Raw genomic sequence first — 27,250 nt, forward strand, 5'->3', positions numbered from 1 at the left:
AGAAATGGATAGATTAATTCTCACAGCGTTGTCTAAATAATATAATAACAACAGCAACAACAATAATAATAGTACCGCCACCACTAATGATAATAATAACAATAACAACAACAATAATAATAATACAATGATTGAAACCTTCATCCTGGTTTTGTTTGGGATAACAGCTTCAGTATACATTGTTATGAATAAACCTTGACTTCCAACCACTGTATTGAAGTGCTGCCTCATTTTATGTAGTGTGACTTGAAATATGGGCCTTTTGTTATTTTTAATTAAACTAGTCTAAAATGAAAAGTCGTTGTTTCAGGTTAGACCTCTTTGAAAAGCTTAGGATTTTGACCTGGTGAAAAACAATATACTACATTTTTTCCTTATTAATACATTCAGAAAAGTTCCTGGTTTACAATTACTTTATTAGTAACACTTTTCCAGTGCTTTGTTTTTCTTTCACGGTTTCTGTGTAGTGTTTAACACTCTCATGACACAACCTTTCTTTGGTGTGTTACAGGAACTGGTTTCTGGGTTGTTTAGCCAAATGCTGGTAGACTTTTCTATGTTACCCATTCATGCCATCTCTGAAATATTAAATAATGTGAAAAAAGCAAGCACATACCTGCATTACATATTAAATATCATCTATGTAAGTTAACGTAAGCCCTAATAGCCACTTTTTTTGTGCTTTATATGCCTGGATTACTTTCTATTGAAATATTTGTTGAAATCCAAGCAGTTTATATACCACTACTAGCTGCATATCATATTTACTGCCAAATCTCACATTACTTCAACAGCAAAAGACCCAAAACCATCTCCATAGATGAAAATATGGAGCCAAGCCCGACAGGAGACTTTTATCCTTCTCCAAATTCACCAGCTGCGGGGAGTCGGACATGGCATGAAAGAGATCAAGGTGAGTAACATGGGACCATTTTACCTTGAATACTCAAGCATACAAAAATCTCTGCATTTGCCTTTCCATCACTGCAATAAAATGATGGCTTTTTAGAATAATTGTTATTTTTCTGTCTGGTATGTGTATTTGCTGGTTTTGTAAATGTAGTTAAAATGAACAGTCGACAGGATATGGTATAAACAACCACATAATAATTTTTGCACCTCATGACTCCCTTATCTATTGTTTGAAGAGATGTGTGACAAGTGAGGTTACTTGATAGTGTGTATGCTGTGATCATCCTGGGAGGATTTTGAGTACAATGGTTTCAAGTGAAAACTAGAACATCTCCATACTATGGATGACTCAACACTACTTCACTCAGGTTTGTTTTACCATAACAGACTCCTGTATATGTGTTTAGTCCATACTATGTGACTCACAATAGGTCCAGTAGGCTCTTTTCTGAAAAGTCCACACGTAGCTCTGTGGGACAATATCCATATGCTAAAGGATGTTTGTAAGTGTTGTGTTTTGGGTTGTCAGAAGCATGTTTGTGTGTAGAAGAAAGTTCTGGCTGTCAAAACAGTAAAATTAATTGTCATAACATTCCCTGATGTTCTGTTGATGCTTTTAAACCTAGATGCCTCAGTAATCTTTTCCCTCACCATTGTGATGTGAAAATGTGTTTAAGCTCACATGTATTTGAACAGTGTTGGTTAATGGAACCTGTGGCTGAGGTGCTGCAGCTATTTCTCCAGTCTGTGAAATGTACAGCACATTATGTAAAAGTGAAATAGAGAAAAAGACATGCCATTGCTTCTTTTGCTGGTCTTCCAGTATTTGCTCTCTTTTCTCTGTCCACTGCTTGTTGCTCTCAGTTCTACAGTAACCTTTGGTCTTACCTCATTTTTACATTGTTTTAGACTTCTTTTTTCTTTTTTTTTTTTTTTGCACCTGCTAAGTTTTCTCTTTCATCTCTGTGTGCAAGGTATCATGTGATCAATATTTAATTTGGCTGCCTTTTATTTTCACTTTTTCGTTATAGTTGGTCTCCTTTTAATCTGCTTCTGCCTACCCTCTGATCTATGTTCTCATTATTAGACTGTTCCTCTCACACAATGTTTAATAGTCTTTTTCTTTGTTGTTTCTTTTGTTAGATTTGTTTTTAATGGAGCCTCTGATATTTTCTTATTTCTAGCTGTTCACAGCATTCACTGTTGAATTTAAAAAAGAAATCTTGCCCTTGGCTTTGCATAACCAAACTTAAGAACAGCAAAATAGCAGTGCTGCCAGCCAGAATCTTCCCCCTTATGCAAAATATTTTCCTCTGTGACTGTTACCTATTTTGCCATGACACTTTATTATGACTTTTTGTAAAAGGATTATACCTCAACAACTTTTTGTGCTTTTAAAATAAATAATTTTTGTGGTTGTGAGGAAAACAGCCCATCGTTCCACTCTGAAGTGGTCTCCACATATCCCCACTTGTGAAATGAAGCCCTTTTTTGCTGCTGAGTGAGCTGTAGGGGCTTCTGAGAGATGCAGTTCCACATGGATAGCTGAACCTGAGTTCTGCTGACAGAGGCTTTCACAGATGATCTCTGTAGCTCCCAACTATCTCAATTGCTTTTTAGCTCTTGAATAATTCTGCTTGCAAAGATCCGTGCTCTGTGAACTCTGGATTTGTTCAGTTTTACCAGCCTTCTTCATGTCACATTTATCAGTAGTGAACAATGTTATTTTTTAGATTACTTGAGAAGATTTACAGTGAACATTAATTTCTGTGCTATTGGGTAGCTTGACTTCTGGACTGAAACAGCCTTTAACTCTCTGCATGTCTCATAAACTAGAGAACTCCAAAAGATGAGAAAGAGAGAATGAGAGAGATAGACTTGAATCAGTGTGGGGTTTTTTTGCTTCCTTGGATATACATTTTTCCTGAATATCCTGTTCTCCAGCACTGCTGGGCCTAGTGAAATTTTACCAGATCCTTCATAGAGAGGTTGTCTCTGAGACACTATGAGGGACTTTGTTTTTTCTTTCCTTAAGATGTTCTTCCATTCCTGCAGAGGGACAGATATACCGCTGTCCACTCTGAAAACTATTATACTGGGGGAAGCATAAGCCTTTTGCCCCTAGCCATCTATGTTTTGCTCCAATCACTTTCTGAGATTATCCTCCTGCTGCGGAAACACTGTAAGGAAACAATGCCTGTCCTTGGTACCTGGTCTCACTGTGAGGGGCTATGCTGCAGCTCCTGGCATATTTGTTCTGCTGCTAGTTTGTAGATGCTTGATATTATCATCCTGCTAGCATGTATCTCCGTAAAGCTCCTTTTGGACACAGGCATCTTATCAGGATATGATATTTGTGAAAACATATATTCTGTTTCCTTATGCGTGCAATCGCAAAGATAACAGAAATAAAAGCTTGGTTTCTATGCCAGAGAGCTCACTGGCACTACTTCCCTCTCTCCCATAAGATCTGTGTGTCATATGAGGCTAAGCAGAAATGAAAAACAGGAGAAGCCATTTGGGATCACATTTGTGTTATCCAGTGTCACCAGGGGACCCTCAGGTAGTCCCAACAGGCACTGCTTTTCCAGATTCCAAAGGTTATCAGAGGGTGTTCCAAAGCACAGTGTCCACAAATGAGAATATGCAGAAGTATAATGTTTATGAGTAGGTAGCTTCTCTTTCACTCTGACGCAATTTTAACTTTTCTAAGAGGAACAAAATCAGAAATAGTGTTGGTATTAAGATAGAACATTACTGACTTCAGTTTCATTGTCTCTGAACCTGACAGAGCAAAAGCTCGAACTTCTGGCCTGAAATAGTTGTAGTTTCTTTGTCTGCATACCTAAGTGTAATATATTTTCATAGACATAGAAATGACATAGATTTGAAAGATTCTTTTATCATGAAGGCTTTTCATGTCTTTATTTAGTTGCATTTGTAAACTAGCAGAAATGAGATGACAGTGGTAGTTTGGAACTGGAGATAGTCTCGATGAAACAATGATAGCTGAAACAGGTTGGAATAAAGTAGTTAGGAGTTTCATAGGTGTCTATGGAGTATCTAACCATTTTGATAGAGAGAGTGGGACAAAGATTAATGGGTAACACGGAAAAATACTGAGATCAAAAATGTGACAGATGAAAATTTGCAGTGGGGTGGAACAGGTTAGGTCAACCTTTTATTGCTGTGAAAAACAAATATGTAGTTTAGTAGGTAAGCAGACATCAGGAGATGGGTGATACTGTATGAGTGCTTCTGTTGTAATCCTCATAGGTTCTACAGCTTCTCTTCCATGCAAGCATGCATCATGAGGGATAGCAACATGACTACAGGAGTACCTGTGGTTTAGCCAGGATGAGGCATTTGTGAAGGAAAAGAAATCTAGCCCAGCTACAATAAAATCTTCCTCATAACACACTCTACTTTCAGTTGTAAAACTCCAGACTTTGTCCTTTTGCTGTTATCAGTCGTCCTCCTGTTGTAATACTTCCAGAAATGTTTTGGTAAGATTTCCAAATGTTGAGTTCTACAGTCTATTTTAGGGGAGTTGGCTGTTTGAAGATGTAATTCTGGGCAGAAATAAAAAAACACATCTGAAAAATGGGAACTTTAGATGACATGAGGTTGGTCAAAGCCAATCCATGGAGGATTATGAGCAGTGGCTTCATTACCCAATGCTCTAGTGTTGTTATGCATGTTATTTTTCTCATACAAAAATAAAGAAACCTCTAATGAACCAAAATTAGTATTTAAAATAATTTTTATTTGTATTTATTGAAGTCAGATTATAAATACTTATGGAAGAAAAGAAAAACTTGTGAAGCTGTGATACTGTTCCGGAGGTTTGCTTCATTGGCTTGCAAAAGGTTGTGACTATTTTAAAAAATACATGTAAACACAGAAGTATATGTAATTGTTTCAAAAATAGATGAAAAACATGTTACTGTGGATTTACAATGTTGTTTTTGAGTTTATATACATTCAGTCATTGTGGGAAGATTCTGTAGTTTGTGCTGTTACTTTTGCTATGTTAAAATACTTAAAAAATGATTCTGTTTGCATGATTTTTTGAAACAGGTGTGAGGTCTTTCTGCAGAGCAAAAAGACCTTTATAACTGCAAAGATTTCTCCCAAAACTTCTCTCTACCAGTAGCTGTCCAAGTAACTAACCATCCTCCAAAAATCCTAGAACCTAAGAATGTGAAAATTCATCTCTGAGAATGGTGCTGTACTTAGAAATAGAGCCCTAACATGATAATTAGTTCAATTTCTGTGTCTGCTGTCAGATCTTGTGCAAGTTATTTGTTCTGTCTTGTATCTCAGTTTTTCCAGCTGAATGTCTTATTAACGTCAGTAATGTCTGGATGATGTCTTACATTTCTACCAGCTAGAAATATATCTAGACCTAAAAAGTAGTTTACTGTAAGTCTGTTGCAGTCTCCCTTTTTCCAGGTTGCTGTTACTGAATTCTTTACGTTTCTGTATTAAACAAAATTTTGACTTCATGCAGCAGTGTAGCAATACTTTGTGTAATAGATAGAAGTTGCTGCATGAGTAAATTTGCTGAGTGTTTTAGAAATTCTGAGGAGGATAAAATTTTGTACAGTAAAATAAAAAAAGTCACCCTCCCCATTCGGAAGAGGAAGTTATTAAAAATATAACAAAACTAGCGACCAGTGCAGTGGGTAAAAAATACTTCAGATCTAATAGGCGAAGAACCAGTGGTGAATATCTTGATTTATTAACCGGTAAGTAAATCAGATACTTTTTCTTAACTCAAAAGGAAGCAGGAATATCACAAGAACGGAGCACTGTGTGTACACCTATGGCTTCTCTTCTAAAAGCTAGCTTGACCCAGTTCATTAAGATAATTGCAGACAATTTAAGTATTTGGTCAGTATTGAGATCTGTTTTACTGTTGTAGCATTACAACACTGTGCATGTTGTAAATAAATAAATCGTGGATTATTACCAAGGCACACTGGTCATAATAAAAGTGGAGAGATTCATGTGGATTTCTGTAGGAGTCAGGTGTCTGGAATACTGAGCATCAATACACAACGAAGTGAATTTTAATTTTACAGTTTCTTCATCATGTTCACTCTCTTACACCTCACCCACCTCTACCAACAGTCAAGAGTCAAGACGCCAGCATACCATTAAAATTGAAACAGCTGGACCACCTTCACCCGTTGATTGGCCAGCAGCTGTTGGACCCTCCACTTCTCAGGTCCCGAGCCCCTTTGTTGGATACCCCTCTTCTGGACACTTGTCCCCTTTTGCTTTCTCCTCACCCACCGGACACCCCTTTCCCATTGGGGTCCTTCCCAATGGCTCTTTTCTTCTTGGGCCTTCCTCTCATGGACCGTCAAAGATGGATGTTCTCATTTCCGAAGTGAGGGAACTAAAAGAGGAAGTAGTTAATGTGGTCCAGGAGTTGAGAACAGTAACAGATCACCTTGGCTTTTTGGTGGCCTGTGTTGCACAGAGTTCAGGGTTTTTTCCGGCTCCTGGTGCTGCTTCTGAAAGTTAATGCTTTAGAATTTCACAGTCTCCATCTAACAGATGAATTAATCTTGCAAAGGTTTATCTTGATGAATATCTGTTAGATGCATTTCTGTGCTTTTGACTCAGTCTGAGTTCTTAAAATCCTTGTATGTCAAAGCATGTTTTCAAGCAAGTTATGTCTTGTTAGTAACTTCTGTTACATCTGCCTTTGTACTTTTTAATATTTCAAAATACTCTTTAATCAATGTATACACACACATACACGTACCCTTTATATATATATATACACACACACACACCCCCATACACACCTTATGGATCTAGCTGAATTTTCAGTGTTTTTAACTAGTGCAATGTATGCACAGTAGTCAAATGCTGCCGCTTGATAAGTTGTCGTAACTTCACACTCGTAAAATGAGAGGTACTCTTCACCAAGAGTAACTTTTCAAAGTGTATTTCCAGAGAACATTCTTAGCCATGGTGCGTCTTAGCCTGTTGGCTGCTATGATTCTGAAAGTGACATCATGGTAACAAACAGTAGCATTAGCAAGGAAGACTCACCTGGGAAGCCACAAGATCAGTTCTCCTCTTTCTTCCTGGTTGCAGAACAAGACGTTGGTAGTATTCAATGAACAGGCATTATGTCTACTTGTTAAAGATCAGTGGTTCTGCCATGATAGTTAAAAAAAATTAAAATCAATAAGGGTTTGGTTTACTTCTGTTTCCATAGTCGCAATTTTACAAGAAAATCTTCTGGCATGTAAAATGAGTTAAACATTACTTTCATAAAGATGAAGTGTGCTTTTTTACTCTTACAGCTTGAAAGGCACTAGATATAGAAAAATAGATGAACAAGCTTTCAAATGCTTATTTAATTAAAAAGGGAGAGAAAGAGAAAAATGCATGAACAGGACAGCAAAAACATCTTAAAATGAGTGAAGTTGCTTGTACGTCAAGAAAATTTATATCTTCCATTATTAGGTGAGAATGGTGTTAAGTTTACACTCTCTCAAAAAAATAAAGCAACAGAGATTCTATCTGTTTTCCTATGTTTAGAATAGCTTTAGACCAATTTACAACTTGTTCATAAATATTTTCAAATATTCAGAGTAGCAGATGAGGAAGTTTCTATTCTGGCCAGAGCAGAGACCTGTCTTTTCCTCCAGCCCATGTACACTTCAGTTTCTGAATGAATGAAGAGAGGAGTAATAAAATGTTTAGGAAAGAGAGAGAAAGACAGTAGGAGGTACAATAGGAAGCATACAAAAAGGTTTGCTTTTTTGCGTTCCTGGAAATGGCTGTTATTTGCTCAATAAAGTCACTGTAAAAAAATCTCATTATAGGTTCTTTGTCTTTCATTTTGACTAATTTATTGTGTCAAAGCCTATTCCTCAGTGTTTTCCATGTGTGACCAGTGAGTTGCATACACTCAGGGCTAGCATATGCATCTCCCATATACATCAGTGAAGGATGTATGTGCAAAAGGGTACTTTTCTTATATGCATAGCTCGTATTCTGTGATGAACTATATGCTATGGCAATATCCTGTTACCTTGATGGTGACTCTAGATGGCCTTTGATTAAAATTAGTGATAAAATGCATGTCAATGCAATATTTGGCCAAGGAGCTAGTATGTATAATTGTTCTATTCCAATGTTGCTGAATAAGAGATTTCATGATTATTTTTGAAACTGATCAGCTCCTATTAGAAATTGTAAGTTAAGCATTATTTTGTATGATCTAACCTATGTGGCACAGAATATCTTCAATTACCAGAAGAATAGGTATTTAGTACCTCATGAATCATAGGTGTCTGCACTGACTTTTTTTTTCTAGTACATCCATGAGTTGGAAGAAATGAATTTACTCACATATTGTAACCTCTTTTAGACACATCTTCTGTTTGTCTTCATTGATAGACTCTTTGTTTCTGTGCTGTATACCTAGATACACTTGAAAAGGTTCTGAATTTGTGTTTTTTACTGCTTTCATACAAACAACATCAAACTTGATCAAAGTAGTATGTTACAGTGTGAGTGATTTTATCTCAGTTCAAAACCATTCCCCAGATGGATCTACAATTAAATTAATATAGCACACCTATTAAACCATCCTAAACTGTTACCAGTATACACTATAATAGTAATAAAAAGGAGATGCCGTAACCTAAATGCTTCTAAATCAGCAACTTCCCTTGAATTGTTTTATCTCAAATGCCTCTTTAATCTTATTGCATTAGAAACTGGAAATACTTTTCTGACTTTTGCAGTTAAGGTTACAATATTGATTTCATTTTCTAGCCAAGTTCCTTGGATTCTCAGCACTAATGAGATGTTATAGCTGTGCATTTTTCCTTGGAGTCTGAATGACTTTCTGTAGGATAATTTAATAAATGACTAAAATGTACTTTAAAGTATTTATAATTTGTTTGGCGTTTTAATTAGGTTTTCTCACAGTATCCCAAAATGCTCTTCTATCACAGCTATCTACTGGAATCACATCTCTTAACAATGACTCATAGGTGATGAAATGCCCCAGTCTGTTTCTGAAGTGTAAAGTTAAATAAAAAAAGTAGTTGAGTACCTAAAGTACACTGTAACTGCTTAAGGGTTATTTATGGCAGCACAGGGTACTTGGAGCCTCATGTCGGTTTGTTAATGAAAGTATATATGTTTGTTATAGTACATTCCTTGTGGCAGCAACATTGTAGTTTTGGTCTCATGCATTTTATCTCTATTCCCAAAGTCAGCCTCACTACTCGCAGTGCCTGCTTCGTGTTTAAAAGGTAGCCACCCCACTGAACTCTTAAGTACTTCTCCTATGACATCTGATGGGTTGCGCTGGTACAGAGGTGCTTGGATAGACTGAGTCTGAAGTTGTGGGAAGAAGTGAGCCAGGAAAGGCTGCAGAGGTAGAATCTGGCATTCTGCTGCTGGCCCCCGTGGGTCACAGCAGAGCTGGTGGAGACAAGCTCACAGCCCTTGAACAGCAACACCCCAGCTCCCCATGGTCTTCCTGGTGGTGCCTGTGTCCTGGGGGTATCATAGCTGGACAATGCTTCTGGTATGAGGCATGCAGGGTGAGGAAGTATGGCCAGCTTTATGCCAGCAGATCAATGCATGATAAAAATGGTATTTTACTCCTCACAAGAAACAGTGCAGGTATGATACATAGTCATGCTGATTATGGACCTTTCCTGGGAGGTTTACTGTTACTTTCTGATGAGGAGTAGCAAGCTGGGTTTGAAGGATGAGAATGGAGAATTGCTGCCTACTGTTCTTGCAAGATAGTGTGCCATAGTTTCAGCGTAATCTTAGTGGAAATAGATGTAAATTTAAATAGGAATAGTCTTTCAGCATGGCAGTTAATTACTTACATGTCATATGGCACTCTCAAACAACTGTTACGGGGATTAGGTCTGTATGTCCCATCCTACTGTTAAACATTTTTTGAAATTACTTTGGGATGTGGATATTTTGCATGTCTACATATTCAATATTAATGCTCTCATCTGACCATCATATCCTTCCTTTTCTACTGTTTTATTTGCCAAAACTGAAAAAAAATAATAATAATAAGTTAATTTTAGGAAATGTGTATGCAGCTTTGCCAATTACCCTAGCTTAAATAACAATGCACGACAATTATACTTTTCAAAAGATAGTGTATGTAATTTTAGCAGGAACTGTAGTGAGTTGTGTTGCTTTCTGTCCACAAAAAGTATGATAATCAGTAATGCAATGAAGAAATTTTGTTGTCCAACTTTATACAGTTAGTCACACACACCAACAAAAAGCATCCTACAGCTTGTTTGCATTGACACTTGTCTGTGTTATTCCCCATTCCCCCCTCCCCCACCCCCAATATGCTGGGAGATATAAGGGCAGGGAGACACAACCCTTCTATCTTTTGTCCAAACCCCTGTCTATTGAGGAAAAGAAAATCATCACGATCAAGACATCCCACAGCATGTAACTGTTGGCAATGGAGTACAGTATTCTGCAAGCTTGCGTGTGGGTAAGGATGAGAAGAATGACGTGTTTACTCCATCTAGAAGGTTTCTGACTCTCATGTTTCAGTTGCCTGAAAGTTCTTGCAACACTTTCTTCTCTTACGTATGTTAATACTTATTGAACAATGCAAAATAAAATAGTGTGATTTTTAGAAGAGTGCAATAGAGAATGAACAAGGAAATAATTATATTTTAAGAAATTTACTCTTGTTTTGCTGTAGCTTTTCTGAATTGCAGTATTGTTGTAGTGTTTTGCTCACCAGCTTGCTGAACTGAAAATGGTGTTAGAAGCAGAAATTCTAGTCTAGTTCCTTTTCTTAGGTTTTTCACTACAAATCACAAAAGATAATACATTGAAATGCTTTCTCTGTTGTGAAATGGCAAAACAGCACAACAGAGTGTTTGATCATCCTTGGGTATGGTTCCTGGTAGGAAAACCAGTGTCACAGTCTGATAGACTTGGTTGTGCAATATCATTGGTGTGCCTGTGAAAATAGCATACGTGCTAAGTAGGTTGATTTGAAGATGGGAGGTTATTGAATCATTGTACACTGAAATATACTACTCCAGTATAAAATTTTCATATATAAAATGCTTTTCTACACTTGATGGAGAAGCCAAAATAAAACTGAGATCAGGTTGTTAAATGTGAAGAGAGCAGCTCTCTTCAAACCTTAACACTGGTTGCTCCTAAAGTTCAGAACACTCTCAGCTGCTAAGTAATGTGTATATATATCTTTGTATAAGACCTCACTGTTTCTGTCAAAAGCAAGTACAAAGGCATTCATACTGAGAATTGCTACCATTTGTCTCAGAAAGTCTCAGAACAGAACTGATAATTATTTTGTTTGTTTGTTTGTTTTGCTTTGTTTTGTTAATTTTCCACTCAGGAAAACATTGTTTATCAGAACTGAATTTTTCATGGAAATAAATGAATTTTTAGGACAGTTTCGCTCTGGTCCAATATAAAAATGAGAGTGAATGAAGGGGAATGAGACGCCAACAAGCCAATGATTAGAGCACAGATTTGGTTAATGGGAGAGCTAGATGCAAAGCCTGATCTTTGCCTGATACTGAACAGGAATTCTACCAAGTCTTTCTCTGTTCTAGGCATCAAGTATCTCAGACACCAAGCTGTTCAGGCACGTCTTTCTCTTGTATTTTTTCACAAAAATATGTCACCATTCATTTTTTGTGAAGAAGATAAATGAATTAAAACATTTTGATTTTCAGGATTCTTGGTTTCCATCCAGCCCCAGTGTGAAGTCTTTAGGACAGATAAAACAAAGCCTTTTTCTTACAAATGAGAGGTGGTTGTGCTTTAGAGTCACTCAGCTGTCAATAGTCAGTGTTAGGCGCCTTATTAAGACTTGCAGTTGAGAAACACAGAATGCTTATAGCGTTAAAGGAAATCAGACTGAGCACATATGAAAATCGGTGGTGCTAGCTCTGCCTGTGCAGAGTGGCTCTATTTGTTCTTCACATGAACAGGTGTAAACCAAAACTGATTCTACTGAGCACAGTGGGATTTGTCATGATTCATCATCATCACACAGCTATCTGATGTGAATTAAAAATTTTACTTAACTTTTCGCATGTGCTTCACAGAAGCTTAGCTGCCAGATGTTGTGGAGGCAGTAGAGAGTGAGGCCCAGCTGGATGTGATGTACATAGTATATCCTGCCACCAGAAATAATCCCAGGTACTGCCTCTAGGAAAAGAGGAGTTTGTTTAAAACAGTAGCATGAAGGGATGACTCTTATAGCTTGCTGGGGGTGCTATGGACTCCGACTCTATAGCTTTCCTGCTTTCACTGAGGTTATAAATACAGTAAGTTGAATGTTGTTTTGTCTTGCTTTCTGTGGAGGTGATGCTACCTACAGTAACGAGTGTTAAATGAATCTTTACAGATTGTTTTCTGCAGGACAGTACCTTGAAAAAAAAAGACTTGTGAAACCCAGCAGGAGAAAAGATATTAATAAGAGTTAAAGAATAAACTGGATTAAAGTAGATTTAGTATTTGTTTATGATTTCTTCTTTCTCTGCTCATGACTGTGTCTCACAACCAAAAAAGAGAAGCTGCCATGTTGTGGTGGTGAGCAAGAAAGCAGATCAGGTGTCCAGAAACAGTCAGGTGAATGTTTGAACTTGCCCTGGATCACTGCTCAATTCCAGCTGAGTTCTCCTAACAGGTGGCTTGCCGAGTGGTGTGCCAAGGTGACATTCACCCAGGGAACTGCCTGGATGACAAGCTGCTTCAGACTGAGGAAAAGAGTCTTTGCTTTGATGAGGAAATTGCCAAAACTCATGTCTCATTAGTGTTTCCTAAGGTTCTTCGGAAATGAACAACAGTTTAATCAAAGGCTGACGTAAACACGTTTCTGCACACTTTCCCTGCAGCATTTTGTCACATTAGAATTGATCAAAATTGTTGCCTTGGGCTTTCTTGAACAGCTATACATCTGGAGCACCATTTGTGCAAGCTGCTGATAAACAGGCTACATACGCTATGCTTCACAGCAGCTCTTCTGCCTTCCTGTGTAGACAGATTTACCTTGTTGGGAGATGAGATGATCTAACTCTTTTTATTTGCATAAGCCCTTTTCTCTTTGATGTGATGCTTTAAAATGTATGACATGCCACCCGTTTGGGGTATCTCCACAGTAATACAAGAATACAGGGAAGAATGATTTGGAACAGCACTGAGAATTTTTTTAAAAAAAGCCAACTCGTTTTTCACATTTGAAGAAAATTCTCGGCAGGACAAGACACAGTGTCTGATTAATGTTGACCTTTTGATAACTTTGTCCAAGTGCTTTTGGCATCTTTCTGCTTTTCATCCGTACTTAGCATTTTTTCCAAAAGTCGAAAAATAAATCACACTTGTAACTGTTTTATTTTCATTCTCAAAGTAGTAAGGATTGGAATCTCATTGCTGAAATATTGACACAGATGTAAGAGCAAGTGGCTTATTTTTGTGACCTCTGTTTGTCATTCATTATGTAATTATCAGTATATAACTAAGCTCTATGTAGCTACTAGACTATGTCTCACAATGTGGAAAAAATAAGACATGTTTTAAAATGAGAAAAATTTTTGTTTTCTCTTCTGTAGAAGCTACTAGTAAAATCATATGAAGCCTCACTGTTGCTTTAACTTATTCCGCTTTATATAAAGGCACTTTTCTTATAAGCAAAATTAAAGACAGTGAAAAGCTGCTTTGCATTTTTTTCCCCACTTTTTCTTTTGTAACTGGTAACTCTCCAAAGAAATCTACCATGTGTGTTTTCCTATTAAAGCTCTAGGCCTCCTCTCTTGGTCAAGGAGGAGACGGCTGCAGCCTTTCTTCCTAACCTATACAAACAGTTATTGTTCGGTCTCCCCTGTCGGCTGCATCTGTTATTCGGCAGTGGCAGGAGCATGAATGCTCTGTTACGATGGCCAGGCACACATGGGGAGAGCTGCGGGGGCTGTGGTGGGGGGAAGGCCCTATCTGAATTACTTCTCAATGTGAAGTGCATTGTTTTAACAAAGAGGCTACTGCCTGCACTTCAGCCATTATTCTTTGCAGTTGCCTATGCTGTATGTAACACGACTTCTTCTGAAAGTATTTCATGGTGGTGTGCTGTGCAGTGTACATTAAAGTTGCTGTTTTGGTGGGTAATCGGTATTTTTATGGCAGTGCTGATTTTTCTATTCCTGACTACCAGTTGTGTTCACTTTTAATGAGGAAAGTGTCTTTTATATAAGTTTATTCTGTTTGCTTTCTAATACATGCTGTTGGTTTTCTATATGCTTACTTCAATTCTTGCTTCTGTAAAGTAGGAGCAGGAATAAATGACACATTTTTAAAGCAAATGCTAGGGTTATCATGGCCCCCAATCTCCTTTGCAGTAGATTCTTTTCAAATTAGTGATGCCACTGGGGGGTTAATGGATACTCTGATTACATTGCACTTCATATAGCATACTTCTTTCAAGCAACTAAAATACTTTGGTTTTGAGAAACACAACAACTTTTGCTTGTTTAATGAAGTAACAGTCACCATCCAAATTAAATTTCTGTTGAATTCCAGAAATCAGAGCTGCTGACGCATACAGACCTTCCGGAGCTAAGCAGCTTTCTTTCATGAGGTCTTTTGTTGAATATGAGCTTTACATAAGGAAAAGATTTTCCACTTCTAGCCCATGGTTTGTTTTTTCCTTAGGGAAACTTAAATGCAGTACTTTTAATTTGAAAGAAAATTAAACTGTTTTTGTATTCTCTCTTTTGTGATAGCCTAGATGTGGTAGCGTCAACAAGATATGTTGTCACTGATAAGTTCTGTGACAACTACTGATGACCACAGCATTGTAGTGGGAGGCTGTGTCTACAAGCTATTAAGCATGTTTATTTTTTTTCTCAGACTGTAACCTTGCAACATTTCTGCTGAGACAGAGGTTGTGTATGTAGAGAACCACAGTACAAAGACAATAGCTGGTTAATTTTGACTGGGCTTTTATAAAAGTCTGCATCTGTTGTGGAGGTGTGAGAATTTTCTTGCTCTGGTGGAACTAGGGCCTTCTGTGAAGAAACTAGGGCTGTCATTCGAGCAGAAAATAAAACATAATGAAATATTTGAAAACATTCCAGAATTAATGTGCCTTCTTATCATGGTTTGCCTATGCAAAACTCCATTTAAAAAAATTCAGTCCTGCCTGAAACTTTTGGAATTATTTCTTAGCTTAGCAAAACTGTAACCATTTGGCAACTTTGTCTTTACTACCTGCTGATAGATTCAAAGAAACAAAATACTCTATTTCTTCCTCAGCAACAATTTATTTACCAAATTATGTAAGACAGCTAGACGTGCCCTGTCAGCACTCAGTGTTTTGATAACAACATAAAATTGCAACAGATCAGTGTAATAAAAAGCATAGAGTAACTTTTGTCATATCTGTTAAAACTGAATAAGTGTTGAATTGCTCTGTTGTAAAGCAATTCCTTGCTCTTGCTGAATGTTTTGCTGAATAAAATCCTTTCTCAGCAGTCTTCTTGAAGAGGTGAACCTTGCAGGGTATCTGGGACATCAGCAGATTTAGTAGTCAGGACCAAAGGGGAGCAGGAGATTTACAGCGGAATGGTGGAGGAGCACTGGCAGAGTCTGGTCTGGGTCTGCTGCTGGTGCCTATGCAGGGATTGACAGTGGGATGGGGCAGAGTGTACAAATGGTTTCTGTTTGGTGGGTCCTGCTTGAATTATGGCTTTTAGGGAGAAAACCCACCTTAAACTCCACCCAGTTTGCAAAGCTGTGGTCCAGTTTGGTCTCAGTAAGGTACTCACATTTTGCAGGCCTTTCTTTGGCTTCCAAGATGATAGTATGACCCCTAGAAAAGCACAATACAGCGTGCCAATATTAAAAGTGCCAAAATCACTTTAAGAGCTAACATGGTCCATGTAGGAAAGTCAGCTGCAACATGGCCCTAGTCCAGTAAAGTACTTAAGAAATGACCTTTGCTTTAAACATGAGTTAGTCCCATTGATTTGAAATGGAACCCACTTACAATATTGATGTGTGTCCTTTAAAAGTATTGTAATTAACTTTGAAATAAGTTGATGCAAAGTCCAACAAATGTTGTTTAATTAATTTAAACTTTCAGAAATAATCCAGTGTTTTTGCCTGATGCAATATCACTAACCTGCATGGTAGAAATCATACATTTGTTCCTACTGGTGTGTTATCTTCATCCGGTGAGCTTTAAAGAGATGTTTTTGTAGATAGGGAAAATGGAAGGAAGAGGTGGGAAGGCCCTACCTGACACATGAAAAATATGAGATGGAGAAGTTAAAGTATCCTTTATTCTTCAGAAGGTTACATTGTTTCATGATGGTTTTGGGAAGGGTAAGTGGTGGGTTTTGAAATAACAAAATAATAAATACCATAAACTGGCATGTGCATGGCAGTTACCCTACACACCTGAGTGTAGGTGTTCCGTTAAAATATGCAATAAAGATTATGTGGTTGTTGAAGGAGCAGATGATTTGGTGGTGTTCTGGGTAGCTGAGAAGTGTCTAGGGAGGTTCTGACGGCTTGCGTTTCTTCACTGTTTGTCTTGTCTGGTATGAAAGGAATGTAGTTTCTGTTTTGCAGGACAAAGACCAGTTAGGGGATTATTATTCATTCTAAAGTTTGAAAGCAATAGTTTAAAATTAGTTTACTGGTCATAGGGGAGTTGGGTCACCAAACAATATTTATGCAAGAACAGTAAAAGTAAGTATCTTCAGCCAACACAATAATGTGTCCTGATATGGGCTTCAAAGCTAATGTCACTGTTCCATTGTTTTTCTATTGCAGATATGTCTTCTCCTACAATGAAGAAACCTGAAAAGCCTTTGTTTAGTCCTACTTCTCCCCAGGATTCTTCACCAAGACTGAGCACTTTTCCCCAGCATCACCACCCAGGGATCCCAGGAGTTGCACACAGTGGTGAGGGCTATGAGGAGGAAGAAATACCTCCCCATTAATTTGTCTGTTCTCCTTTCCTACGTTCAGATTGTGGTGCATTTCTGCAGACTTTCTTAGAGACCTGATCCCATTTATAATACTAATGAGGGTAGAAATAGAAAAGGTTGGGCTATCCTTGCAGAAATGCTCATTATACTCAGTGCTGCAAGTGACTGGAAAGGATTTAGGATTAACCAGTGAATAAAAGAAGCTTCATGCAGTTGCATGAAGAAACTGACAGAGGAAGAATCCTTACTGTCTTTCCTTCTTCCACCTACATCCTTTTTTATTATTGTTGCTATGACTATATTATATTTTAAGACCAGAATAGGTAGGATTTAATTCACAAGAGAAGTCACAACCATGTTCACTATGTGTCACAATGAAAGCAGTACCAGTGCTTCTTTTGAATGCTCTGTCTAAAGAGGTAGAGTCCTGATAAATATTTTTTAACATCTGTTTTCTGAAATCCATAGCAAATTCGTAGTAAAACTTCACTCAAAGTGTGAAGGAGACACTTGAACTGTGATAGAATGCATGTTTCCTTGAGGGTTTATCAAGAATGACAGGGAAATTCCAGCATCATGGTCTGTTTAATTTTAGAGGTGAGAGTGACCCTGATTCTTCAGATGGGAACATGCTCCTTACAAGTGTCCCTATAGCAGCTCATCATGTCTCCTTACAAACTGCATGTAAAGGGATTCATTTCTTGAGCAGACTTGGATGACTAGAGGGGTAAAACAGATTTGAGGACTCTTTCTTCTTTTCTTTAACATGCAGTTCTCCTTTGAGAAGTTTCTGTTTTGTGATTTCTCCATGATTTCAGGTTCCTCTTTTTCAGTTCATGTGTAAGGACTGTTTCCCCCTTAACATCCTTTTATTTTATATTATGAAAGTGAGCCTGGACTCATTGTGGTCTCTGTAAGATTTCCACTAAGAGCAAATACTCAAGCACATCAGAGATGATGGGTGAAATGGAAGGGATAGATTTCTGCTTGCTTCTGTTTGTTTTGCACAGCTCCCACATGTCAGAGCGGTAACTAATGTTTTATGATTAAACTGAACTGGTGGGGCTGTGATTAAAATAAGCCTGTCACAAAAGAAGCTTCCATAATTATTTTTGGCCCTATACTTACATGTAGATCTTTATATTTGCTTTAGCGTGTAATTTTTAGATATATGCATTTGAGTGACAGTCATAACCTAATTTGTAGATGAGCTGTTTACTTGCTAGGAAACCTGATTTCTGTTTATGTAGCCAGTTCTATTGTGTCAGTGAGCAATGATTTTGAGATTTGCAAGGTTTTGATTACCAAGTACAGCAATTTTGGAACATTCCTACTGTTGTTTATTCTTGAGCAAAGTATGACTTGATCCCGGCTCAAAAATAGCAAGTCACTTAAAAATGAAGCTGAAAACCCCTCAAAGTTATGAGAGGTGGCCTGGAAGAGCAGTGTTGGTGCACTTGTGCTGACAGAGTATAGAACCGTGAACAGATTATAAAATACCTGGCTTATACAGACCTGATTTGTACCCTGCCACTAATGAAGATGAAAACACTGCTGCCTTTTCTCCAGTTCCATTGAACTCAGTACCTCCTTTTAAATACATTGCCAAGTAGGTGCCCTCTAGATATGTAGTAAGGGTGGAAAGCAGATTGTTGTGATAGAATAACACTCTCCGCTTCCAGCCAGATGACTGCACAGCAGCAGGACATGCTGTACATTCCTTTCACTGTAAAAACGTTACTGGTTGTTTAGACATTAAATACACTCTATAGATAGAGAAGTGTGTCGTTATAGGGGCTGGGAAGAATGAGAATGCAAAGGAAAATATATATGTAGGTACTTGTTTGTTTGTCAGATATATTTGTATTGGATGGATTGGTTTCCCAGGCCCTGAAGTTGAGTTTTCATTAACATTTTCACAAAGGTCAACTAATATTCATGGCATTATTGATGAGTAGTTATTACCCCCATGCCCACATGAGGCAGGACAAATGCAATGCAGTGAGGAATCACCAACTGTTTCTTAGGACTTGGTGACTTTGCTTTCCTCAATTACTGTGTTGTGGATACAAGTGCAGGTTTTATTTATTGAGTAAAATACTTGTTTTGTTTATTTGGGCTCCAGATGGGAAAATTGTATAATTGAAATGTCTTTTATGCTGGAGAATGATAACCGTTTAAAGAAAAAAATGAAAAAATATGATGGCATAACACACAAAACCAAAAAAAGATGTAGAATTGATGAATTTGAAACAGTAGCACTTTCCATTGCCTAGGATGATGTGAGTGGAGGACATATAAGTTTTTCTGTAAAGATGCCATGAAGCAGGAGTGCAGTGTACTGATTTATAACTGACTTTTTATTTTTCTTACTGTAACACAGAGGTGAAGAACTTTAGAAGAAACAAGATTTGAAGTAATTTTAATTTTATTTTATCTTCTCCAGTCATCTCAACTAGAACTCCACCTCCACCTTCACCATTGCCATTTCCAGCACAAGCTATTCTCCCTCCTGCCCCGTCTAGCTACTTCTCTCATCCAACGATCAGATATCCTCCCCACCTGAATCCTCAGGATACTCTGAAGAATTATGTACCTTCTTACGACCCGTCCAGCCCGCAGACTAGCCAGGTACTGTAAAACAATGCAAACCCTCCAAAAGAAATCCTGTGAGGAATGTGTGTCTTCCAGGGTGTCTAGACGGGTATCTCACTAATTCTGGTTTCAGAGCAAGCTGGGAGCTGGCATATAAGCGATCAAGCAACTTTTCCTGTTCAGCATGGTTGAGTACAGGGTGCAGGTTTGTCATATCCACTCGTAAGAAAAATACTTGTATGGAATGACCCTGCAGCACTAACAGGGCAGGTCCTAGTCCTGCAGCCCTCCTGCAGGCTGGGCGCCTCTCGAGTCAAAGCTCCTGCTGGAGGACAGAGCAAGGAGTGTGCTGATACATACACACGCACCCATGCACATGCGTGGCCATACATATTTATAGGCCAACAATGAAAATAAACTCTGGCAAGGTTATGCTTTCCCTGTTTCATAGACCTGATATTTCTTTGCACAGATGCAAAGACATTACTGTAGTGAGAACAGCACAGACCCACAAAATTGTTTTTTCTTCCTTTTGTAGTGAACATGCAGTAACAGATGAGTTCCTGGCTGCTACACTGATTCAGACTTGTGTCTGATATGGGAAATTAAGATGGTTTTCATTAGCGAAGTAATTTGTGAAGGACTGTGTGCAAAACCGCTTTCCATGATAGCATCAGCACATAGCGTTAGCGTGTGATCTGCACTAAAGGCTAAACTGCAGTTGAGACTTGGTCTGCCAATACTTGGAATATTTCCAGTGTCAGTGTAATGTAATATTTGTTGCTCAGGCTGTTATTTATTTCTGATGCCTTGTCTGAAAGGCTCCTGTGGAGCCCTGTAGCTTGTGTTTCATCATGTTCTCTGCAAGAGCCTTGCGAATGTAAAGTGAAGAGCAACCGTTAGGTTTTCCTGCTCCTAAGAGTTAGGTACCTTTGGAAGGACTGTCTTATCAGGGATGAAGGTGTTGCTGTGACACCATTTTGGTTTGGGTTTTGTTTTGTTTTGTCTTTCACCAATAATGACAGGCCTTTCAGTGTGTGTGTTTCAAGCACGACATTGATAGAACTTGATCCTGACTCAAACTTTCTATGTTGAATAACAGATATGGCCCTTCTGGGCTGTTCAGAAGGTCATTGTGGCTGTTGTCCCCACGGGCTAATATTCTGGTCCAGCTGCATGACTTTCTATGTGTTTAAAAAAAAAAAAAGTGGATTAATAGAATCTAATTTTGCTTTGAAGGGAGAAATCCAAACTATATGATTTTTGTTGGTTACAATATTAATGCAAATTAAACCAAAAAGTGAAAATGGAGTATGTCAGCTTTAGAATACAAATTGCTATCTGTGCATGGATTAAAAGTCTTTCAGTCCCATATAGTATTTTTGCTGAGACTCAGCTGGGAATGTTGCATGCAGGACCTGATTTTAATTTGTGTAAAATTTCCATGAATAACAAAGTCTAATTAAGACATCCATTAAAAGTCCTTAACGTTAATTCAGTGCGGAAAATCTTAGAGTTCTGTTGGTTTTTTTTTTTTAAACTGATGTCTTAATTAGGCACTATTAAGAGAAAGATTATGCAAATTAAAATCAGACCCTTACTGTTATGCATTTCTTTAATTATTCAGTGCTTGTTTTACTTACATTTTGATTTCTTATATATATTAAAAGGGCAGATTAGGTGGTAATGTCTCTGGATTGTTCAGTGTTCTGCTTTGGATCATCACTGAAAAAATACAACATCTAAATGAAGTATCTGACTTTCTTTCAGACAGTTGACAAGTGTTCTGTCTTGTGATTTTAACATTGGGGAGTATATTCATTGTGCAGGAGAAGCGTTTTCAACTCTCTGCCCAGCAAGAGTCTTATTCTCTTCCCTTATCTGTGGTTAAAAGATTAATCTTTAGACCTTGAAGGATAAAATTCTACTCTGCCGATTTTTTCAGAGTCGTAGCAAACTGAAAACACTTCCTATTCTTGTGTTGTGGCTCCATAGGGAATAACAGGCCAAACTGGCCTCAATTTACTACTTTCGTCACCTTTCATAACCTTTGTATTAGTGTTTTTAATTTCATTTGATGTTTGATTTAGTTCCTGAGAAGAGGGGATGGGGTTAAACAACACCAAGTATGGGATTCCAGGCATCTGCATCAGCTATTCTCTGCAATTTATTATCATTAATCAGTATTATTAGTGGAATCTCTTTTAAATTTAATTCTTTAAAGTTCACCTCTGAGAAATGCTATACATTAGGTTAGAGGAGTTGTATGCCCAGTCTAAAGAAAACAGTTAAAGGATGACTGTACAAAAAGTAAAACAGCAAGAATAATTTTTTGCTTAGGAAAAGAAGCAGCCGTCTGTGAAGTTTCAGTGACAAAAGGGAATTGTTCTGATACAATGGCATGCTTTGAGCCAAACCAGTTCTTCTTTTCTAAATAAAACATGAATTTTTATTCAAACGAATTTAATTATTATAAAATGCAAAACTGCATCTGTAGGAATACCACATAAAATTTAATTATGCTTTCCCACCTCAAAACATACTCATTTGGGTTTCAAAAAGAGAGCTATGATGATAGTTTTAATTTCAGCTTTAGAAATAGAAAGGATGGATACCCTGACAGCATTTACCTAAAATGAACTGTTCCTCCCCAACATCTTTCAGTAATACGCTAATTTAGATTGTTACGACAAGCAACCAAGATGCCTTGTACTCCCCACAGCAATTTTGAGATTAATTACATTACTGCTGCACTGATTATAGTGAGACAGTCATGCTATTCAATGGAATACTTTAAGTAAAATTAATTTAAAGATATAGAGCTTCCATAGGTTTCTACAGTGGGAAGCAGTGGGCAATTTTCTTGACATAATGTTAAATACTCCAAATTGTGTGTGATGAACAGTCAGAAAGTTCAAACAGGCCCTTTGGCTGCAGAGAAAAATGATTCAACGATGGATGGTCCTAAACAAAAGAAAGCCATGGCTGTCAGTTTCATGCATATCTGCTTTTTATCCCTTGCTCAATCTAGAGAATAAACACATGTACTGAACAGAAATGGACCTTGTTAGATATAGAGCTGGACTTGCCTCCAACTAGTAGTCTGAAAAGCTCCCAAGGTTTTGAGAACTGCTGTACTTTCCACTAATTAAGTAATTCTGCTGAGCTGTTATTATTATCCTTATTTCAATGCTTTTCTTCTTAGCTAAGCACGCATGCTACTGGGTGAGATTGTGTGTGTGAGTATATATCTGTATTATGACTTGGTGCTCGTTTCTCTGCAGTTAAATTAGTACTGGTTACTCACTGTAAGTTTCAGCAAAAACTAATAGGCTGGTATGTGTCTAAACCACCTACAGTGTTTATCCATCTACAGTGTGTTGAGGTTTTCAAAGCTACCACAAATTTTGAACACGTATTTCCTTTTTGAATGACTCCAGGTGGGTGAATCTTTTAATCTCGGAAAATATTACCTCCTCTGGGTGTATGTACACATGTGCACGTGCACACACAAATCTGCACAAACTTGAAATGCATTAGTAATAAAGAGGGTATGAATCAATACACAGTATAAAAATCAGACTTTGAGTGAGCCTGAACAAATCACCAAGCACAACACTTGAGTGGCTGAAGTCAAAACCAAAAGCTCTAAACTTAATGCCCCATTGAGTTAAATGGAGTAATTTCCTGATTAAGGTGTGGTGAATCACAGAAGAAGGGTCAATAAGTGTGATGAAGAAAATGATGGTAAACCAAACAGCTAAGGTGAATCCTGCTGAAAAGCATCCTGGGATCAATGAGAATTTTTTTTTTTCTGACTGAACCAAGCAAACACAAGTAGACAATCTTGCAAGCCCTTTGAGTTTGCTTTATGAAGGGCACAGCTTCCAGCTAACCTTAAATCAATTTTTGTGATATTTTTAATTAAATATGTCATTTTCAGTGACATAGTAAAAATGCCTCCAGTTTGGGGGAGTTAGGTATTGTCCCTTTTCCTCTTACAATAAATGGCTTACACATGTTACAAACTACAGTCCAAGTGAACCGCTGTCCCCTTATTGACTAAAATTACTGGGGCTGTAAAAACGTACTTTGTTGCAATGTGGGCTAGTTTGTAGCTTAATCTTTTTAATGATTTTATCTTTGTCTGAAGACAGAAATATCTGAACTGCTTGAGGAGAGCTGCTTCTGGAAACTGGTGAGGCTACTTATTGTCCTCTCATAGTTGATTGGGGTATTCAATTTTTTGTTCAACGAAAGATAGGCACACTCTTCAGGAATGCCAGGCAAATGCTTTGTCGTTCTTCAATACAATAACTGCAGTCATTTAGCAATGAAGAGGGAATCTTGTGAGGCTCTGTTTGGGCTGGTCAAAGGGTTTCCTGTTCCTGGGAGAATGCTAGCAGAATATGCAGACACAAGCAATATAGGTGCATGCGGTTATTTTGGTATAGCTAGTGCCTGTATTTGTTGACATTTAATAGTTTTCAGCTTCTTGGGCAAGTCTTTAATTGTAATTTTTAAGAAATTATTGAAGATTAAATATGGCAATGTGCTGTTTTTAATTGTAATTGGGAGGCAGAGAGAGTACTAGCTTAACTATCTACTGACAAGACATTTAAAGATTTAATTGCAGTTATAAACTATTACTTGGTATTTAGTTTGCTCATTTTTAGTTTATTAAATCCACAGCTATAAGTCACCAGAGTGCATGAAATACCATTTAACCTAAAGATATCTTTTGAACATTTATCTACAAAGAGATTTCCTTTCCCATACTTATGTAACACAGACTTACCCTCTTAAGACAAATACACAAAGAAAGCTGGATATTTCCTTGTGGTCTACCTGTTAACAAATAATTCATATTTTGTGAGCTCACAGGTAAAATTATGATTCAGGATGGAGCTCTCTTCACCTAGAATGTCTTATGATATCTGTGTCTGAACATGAGTTGCTGAAGCTCTGCAGTTTCTCTCAGTTTCAGCAGTGTTACACCAAGAGGGAAATGCTTTCTCAAATGGGTGAGACTCAGAGCTTTATAGATCAAAGTCAACACCTTGATTTCTCTCAGAAAGTAGTACAGAAGTGATGTTGTCAGCCAAGAACTGGCAACAACATGCTTTTTCTAAAGCTAATTCCTCAAGCAGACAGGTAGCTGCGTGCCACACCACCTGAAGCTTTTGTGTGGCATCTCCCAGTGAGGTCTGTGTAAGAAGTGCTGTACCAATAAGTTATTCAGGTTGCAAGGGGATGGAAACTAGTGAGATTCATCCTTATGAAAAGTGGTAAGGGGCACTGTAAAAAGGCAAAGTACATTTCTGTTGCTCCAGTAGTGTCCAACAGTAGAAAGGAAATCTGTGTAGCCTTGCTTCTTGTAAAACAAATGCTTCATGGAACCTACCAGGTTCAACCTGAAGAGGAACTGCCCTACAGTACCTTTTACAGTCTCTCTGGTAGTGCTCTAATAATACCATTCCCTTACATTTAGCAGAGTCACAAAGGCACTGTGTTATATTCCTCAGGTAATAACTTGAGGATGTCTTCTGTACATTTGATGAAAGTGCCTCCTGTACCATTGAGCTGTCTCCATGGCAGACTAATATGGCCATTGGATGTTTACAAGTGATGTAGCATTACAGTGCCCTAAGCAAAAGCTCTACTGAGGTAAAAGGTTGCATCTGTGTTGTATAACAAAAAAAAAAAAAAGAAGAGGAGGGGAGTTAGGAAAATGGAAGATACTTCTTCCACTTTCTTTCACTTGCAGATTTCCTGAAATGTCCATCACCCTCTGCGGGTATCACAGAGCACAATGACATGGTCTCAAAGACAGAACTTATCAGCCAGGATCTCTTTTGTATGTGAGCAGAGGACTAAAATGTGCAGGACTGGATCTTCTACAGCTTCATCAACAAAATTAATTCAACCAGTGGTCTCAAAACTACACTGCCATAGGGTTTTGCAGTGATATTTTTCACCATAGTATCTGAACTTTGCCATTACAAGGGATGGAAGCTGTTTCCAAAGAGTATTTCCAAACACAGTGAATCCAGTTTGACTAAACTGCACTCATTCGTTGATCACCTGACTGTAATATGGTAGCCTGCTTAGGAAACACAGAGTTTCTACTGAAAAACTTGTCTTTTGAGATGCCAGTGTATTGTTCTCCAAGTGTAGTGGTTAGCTGGAATAATGTTATTTTTATTAAGCCCTGAAACTTCTTTCTGAAACACCTAACAACAGTATTATATGCAGCTGTACCTAGGACAGGCACAGTATTAAGATGATTTTCAGCCTTTGTTGATTATTTCTTTGAATATGCTTTGTATGTTAAGATTCCAAGGAAATTTGGAAATACTTTATTTGGAATTTGGAATTATAATTACAATTATTTTGTAAAAAAAAAATACTGCGCAAATTTAAACATAAAATATATTTTGTCACTTAAGCAACTTAACAGTTTATGTGAATTGCTTAATATGTATATCAAATTTCTGTTATGTTTGGGTATCTCATCTGTAGGTGCTAGTGTTGCGATTTCGCTATGGCATCAGAAAGACTTCTTTAATGGTGGAATTAGTGGGCTATATGATAAAATGTACCTGAAGACCAAAGGTGTAAATGTGCTGACATTTGGGCAAATATGTGAAGAAGTCTGAGAGGAGGTTGATTAATTACTGATCATAAATATGTCACTAAAATCGTAGTAGGGAAAACAGGTATAGTGAATCCTGATTTTCAGAAAGTTTGTATTCATATCTGTTGCAAGTTTCTGTTCAGACTTCAGACCTAAGGATTAACTGAAAGTGTGCATAGTGCACACAGATTATCAACAGTCTGACAGTCTGAGTTAAGTTATGCTACAGCTATGACAGTGAATACAGTTCATCTGTGGCTTTAGGCACATAAATGGATTAACCTGTGGCGATTCAAGATGGTGTGAATTAAAAAGCTGGAAAATGTATGCAGATCTGAAAATCAAATTAGCCTCCAATCCAACAATAGAAAAATACATACCTGCATAAATTGGGGCTAAATTTGCCAGACCTTCATTGTGTTTACTTCTTTCCCTCTCCCATTTTCAAATGGACAGCTTGTTTATCTAAGACAGCTGCCTCCATGCAATTTGCTTGAGGTTTATGCCTCAGGCATAATTTCTGTGTTTGTGAATCCATGACACAGACATATTGATGCCCTAGTTGATGGTAACAGTTGATTTTTCACCTGTAATGCATTTGTCTGGAAGAATCTCTTCCGGAAAAACTGGAACTAGAACCTAGAACTTGTTTTAAATAAGGACAAAAAGATTTTGTATTAAATGATGTGCTATAAATATTTGCACTTGTAATTCAAGTGGATATTGTCCAAATAGATACATAGTTTCCATGCCAAAATATCTTTTGACATAACTGCAAAAGTTAAAAGCAGGACAGGTCACAGAAGCTATTTTTAGCAGCCAGTTTTCAATAAGATTATGAATTGACAACTTCAAAGGGCTATTTCTGACCAGAAGGTTTCCCCTCTTTGTGCTGAAAACTTAAAGCAACACAGAGGACTGAGACATCTGGGAGAGACAGTGTTCTTGAGGTTGTACCGCTATCAGCTACCACAGTCCAGAATCTAGATCTTAATTTCAAAAGCTTTTAGTTTTGTGTTTGCAAAGATAACCACAGAAGCGTGAACTGAGTATAAATCAATGCAGCAATGTCAGCGTCAGTCTGAAGACA

At 37.7% G+C, this 27,250-nt stretch overlaps 1 protein-coding gene across 9 annotated transcripts in view; it reads left to right on the forward strand.

The window, feature by feature from the left end:
• NFIB (nuclear factor I B) overlaps window positions 1-27,250 on the forward strand; it is a 169,852-nt gene that overhangs the window by 115,272 nt on the left and 27,330 nt on the right. For all 9 annotated transcript variants that reach the window (XR_012658073.1, XM_075079383.1, XM_075079379.1 and 6 more), the window contains exons 6-8: window positions 795-913; window positions 16,771-16,902; window positions 19,375-19,559. Coding sequence is in view for 8 of the 9 variants with exons in the window: in XM_075079383.1 (XP_074935484.1) it covers window positions 795-913; window positions 16,771-16,902; window positions 19,375-19,559 (436 nt within the window). In the remaining variant the exon portion in view is untranslated. The remainder of the gene's footprint in view (window positions 1-794; window positions 914-16,770; window positions 16,903-19,374; window positions 19,560-27,250) is intronic.

Source organism: Phalacrocorax aristotelis, chromosome Z (genome assembly GCF_949628215.1).
Source record: "Phalacrocorax aristotelis chromosome Z, bGulAri2.1, whole genome shotgun sequence".
NCBI classification, from domain to species: domain Eukaryota; kingdom Metazoa; phylum Chordata; class Aves; order Suliformes; family Phalacrocoracidae; genus Phalacrocorax; species Phalacrocorax aristotelis.